We start from the raw sequence: 4,228 nt of genomic DNA on the forward strand, positions 1-4,228 counted from the left end.
ATACACAACACCAGAGTAAATAAAGTTACAGCAAACATGACAAAGGGAGAAATTGAAGCACAGACTATGAACTTAGACTAATTTTACAAGAACGCTAGTACTGCAGGATGTTCCTTAAGGTTCTTCAATACTAACAATTAACGGTAGCACAATTTTCATTATTCACTTACAGTTTGCAAATTACAATGCCAAGAGGCCTTTTTCCTTCCACTTTTTCGTCTTGTTTCGATGCTACTCCCCTGTTGATGATCTAAACAATCATTTAGTGATAAAACATTGGAGGAACTCCAACCTCAGTTATGCCTTCAAGCATTTGCATCACCATTTTCATTGAAGGTCTAACAGTTGGATCAGGATGGACACACCACAATCCCACCTTGACGAATCGTTCAAGTCTTTTAATATCATTCAATACTTCAGGATCACTCCTTGCAAGTTTGTCAATTCTACCACTTCTCACACAGCCTGAAACCCAATTTACAAGCACTAAATCATCACCTTCATCGTCTTCGCTCTCTTCTTCTACCCTGCTAAGCTCAATATGCCTTCTACCACATGTGATCTCTAGTAACATTACACCAAAACTAAAGATGTCAACTTTAGGTGTTATTGGTGCATTCTTTAGCCATTCTGGTGCTAAATATCCCACTGACCCTCTTGCGCTAGTATCTGTTCTTGTTTGATCCTTTTGCAAGAGTTTTGATAGCCCAAAATCTGAAATCTTGGCGTTGTATTTGGTGTCAAGAAGTACATTTTGAGGCTTTATGTCACAGTGGATGATTGGAGAATCACATCCTTCATGTAAGTAAAGAAGTCCTCTTGCAATTCCTAGTGCCATTTCTGTTCTTTGACTCCAAGTAGGCAGTACTTCTTCCTTGAACAAAAAATCTGATAATGCTCCGTTCTTCATCAACTCGTAAACCAAAATGAAGTGATTATCCTCAATGCAAAATCCTAATAGCTTCACCAAATTCTTGTGATGAGTTCTGCCTATGATTTTTAGCTCTGTCATGAATACCTTCTCACTTGGTTCTGCAACGTCTTCCATCAGCTTCACCGCAATCTCTACTTGAACATCCTTTAACTTGAGATTCCCATAGTAAACTTTTGCAGAAGCTCCTTTTCCAAGTAGCTTGCTGAAGCCATTTGTAATTTCATGCAGTTCTTTGTATGTGAACTCGCGGAAATTGATACCTATTCTTGATGAATTTGGATTCCACTCTCGTCTTACGAGTCTCAGAGGAGCAGGATGATAGTACAAAGCCAAGGCTCCAAATAGGACAGTAAGTGAACTGGTAGTTAAAAGGCCAGCAGTGAGATGGGCTCTGGTGTTGGTTTTCTTTTTTGTTTGTATGCCATCTTTAGCTGATTTAGTGGGCACCTTGATGAAGGAAATGCTACCTTTGGTCATAGAAGTTCTACGGGCGTTGAGTATAGGAGTACGCCTCTTGTGACATTCCCTATTGATTAGAGAAGTAGCCATGGCATAACAATCTTCCATGATAACTTTCTTGCATTCCTCCTCGTTGACATCACGATAAATTTCATAATGCCCAACCTCATTGTAAGGCATGTCACTGTCCTGAATAGCCTCTATTGTGAAATTTCCTGTAAATAGATGATCTGCACAGAAGTTGATTATTGTCTCTGGATGACAACCTTTGGTAGGATTACTTGGATCCAAGAAGACAAACCCCGGAAGACAGTCACAACTTACTGTTTCGTTATCATTTGAGCTGCAGAATCCATAAGCCCCACAAACAGCATTAACCATACATGGCTCTGAAAGGATCTTCCAAAGTCTAAACCAATTGCTATCATTAGTCTTATGATAAGCATACAGCTGGAAGTTTCCAAAACTGTCTATAGTTGCACGGTGGTAGTAGTCTTCAACTGGGGTTGGCACGTTCGATGGAAAAGAAAAAATTGTGTTATTGTTATCTTTCACAAGGTACAAAGATGCATTCCTCTGGTCGAAAACTAATTTCACTTCATGGTTTCCTTCATCATCTAGACTATTCAGCCAATATCCTGTGTCCCCAAAATGATAAGCAGATAGTACCAATTTTCCATCAGCTTGCATGTCTAGCCTGAATTTCCCTTTAGAGTACTTGGAATTCCCATCTGAAATAGAATTAGAATAGAGCTGTCCTCCTGATAATAAAGTTTGTCCTGGCAAAAGTGTATCAGTGGGAAATTTAAAGCTTTCCCAAACATTATTTGAACTAGAGTCTCTCAACACAAGATTTCCATCATCTTGCATGGTTCCCAAACTTGCAGTCCTATTGCTAATTTGTTGAACTGTGCCATTAGCATAGTTGAGCACAAGCAGGCCACCATTTGTTAGACTAATAGTTGATCTGATTTCAGCTGGGCTGTCGCGATTTGCTGACCAGACAAGTGTTCTTTCCTGGATTTTGCTGAACCAAATTCCAACTAGGAAAACAGTATCTGAAATAGGATAAAATCCAAAGGCAAAGTCCCCGGACGAGGATAACAAAGAACCATTTTCTCCAGCAGTGAAAGTAGAACCTGTGCTAATATTTGGATTATTTTGACCATTTGTCTGATGATGAAGGATTAGGAGGAGGAATGCAATAAGATTAAGAGATATTCTCATCTTGTATGAAATTAGAAGGCTTTGTTTTAGACAATAGGAAGTAAAAAATGATTTCATTTACACAATGGTTCACTAAATTTTTACTGTTTAATGGGGGCTCCTATAACTCAAGCATCAATTCTAACAAGAAATGCACTATCAAAGCCATCAACTTTGACACTTGAACTTTGGTATTTGACTATTAGCTAGTGGTGGACTGGAGAGCTGGTCATGGTAACGCCTATTGCGGTCTATCTATTATTAATGGTGGAAAGAATGATTGAAAACAAAGTGATTGCTTATTGGACTAGCCGATGATCCATTTTCTGCTTGAAAATAAAGTGATTGCTTATTACCGCGGACTTCAACACAAGCATTAGTGACATTTAAGAAGACTCTTCAGAAGGAAAAGTATATATAATGCATACATTAAGGGTGCAAGTAATAAAACACAAACTTTTTGCACCAGAGAACTATGAGAAAAACACCGAAATTTAACCCGGTCTAATGACTAATAAAACAGAATGACACTTAATTGTTGGAAAAATTACAAGATAACACAGAAAATGACTCATATAGTTGTATCAACCATAGGAGGAACACCTAGTTTTATAGCTCCTTCAAACATCTGAAAATGCAACCGCTCCCATTTACTTTTCTGTGGAAGAGCTGTTGGAAATCTCCTTTATCAGTGATCATAGCTCTGTGGTAATAATCTCGAACTGAATCAGGCAAGTTCGCTGTCAATGTCATGTTGGATATGATTGAGCTTCCATTTGTAATGAACAAAGTATCACTGGTGTTGTCGAAAACCAGTCTTACATTATTATTGTTTACAGTTATAGAATTCCAGTAGCCAAAATCAGCAGTTCTATATGCAGACAAGACCACATTCCCATCCGTCTGCTGAATCTCTAGTCTATACTTCCCCATCGAGTAATCTACTGTCCCATTGGCACTGGAAAACAGCGCCTGCCCCATATCAAGATATTGACCAGGCAAAATTGTATCTGTTGGGAAATCAAAGCTTTCCCACAAGACACCTGAGGATGAATTTTTCAGGACAAAATTTCCATCATCTTCCATAGTAGCATGACTAGTGCCTGTGCCATTGTACAAAACAAACTCTCTCCCATTAGTATCTGTCAACACGAGGCATACACTCAACGTTAGATTAACCTTTGATCCAGCACGAACTGGATCATCGCCATTGGCTGACCAAACGAGAGTTTTCTCAGGGATTTTATCAAACCATATGCCAACAAGGAAGAGTCCAGTACTACTAAGGTAAAGATTCAGTTCTGGCTGTGATATTGGAACCAAACAGGATTTTCCAAGAAACCATTTTTACACCAGGAATTGTTGGAATCTTACGGAAAATACTTTATTCTTTTTGAAATATTATAATTGTTTTCACAACAAATAAACTTATTTGATACAAATGGAGAATAAAAATCTTTTTGTCAAAATGCCATAATTCAAAGACTTGCATATTATAATGCACAAGGCCATGATTATGAGGTCACTTGGAGTGTGTGGAATTCTTTTCATTTGTCTTGCAATATAAATTCCACATTCTTATGATGTCACTGTTGCATCAGCATGATTGCTCCCCCCTATCTCTCTGTT

The 4,228-nt window shown here is 38.3% G+C and overlaps 1 protein-coding gene across 1 annotated transcript; it reads right to left on the reverse strand.

Moving 5' to 3' along the window:
* Nucleotides 1-262: 262 nt before the first annotated feature.
* LOC102600084 (G-type lectin S-receptor-like serine/threonine-protein kinase RLK1) lies at nucleotides 263-2,620 on the reverse strand. The gene has a single exon (XM_006359874.1). It carries the CDS (start codon nucleotides 2,618-2,620, stop codon nucleotides 263-265), a length of 2,358 nt encoding a protein of 785 aa, XP_006359936.1.
* Nucleotides 2,621-4,228: the final 1,608 nt, after the last annotated feature.

Source organism: Solanum tuberosum, unplaced genomic scaffold, assembly GCF_000226075.1.
Source record: "Solanum tuberosum cultivar DM 1-3 516 R44 unplaced genomic scaffold, SolTub_3.0 scf00309, whole genome shotgun sequence".
NCBI lineage: Eukaryota > Viridiplantae > Streptophyta > Magnoliopsida > Solanales > Solanaceae > Solanum > Solanum tuberosum.

Bases quoted from the DNA above. Each gene is read 5' to 3' on its own strand.
- LOC102600084 (XM_006359874.1), bottom strand. From the start codon at position 2,620: ATGAGAATATCTCTTAATCTTATTGCATTCCTCCTCCTAATCCTTCAT.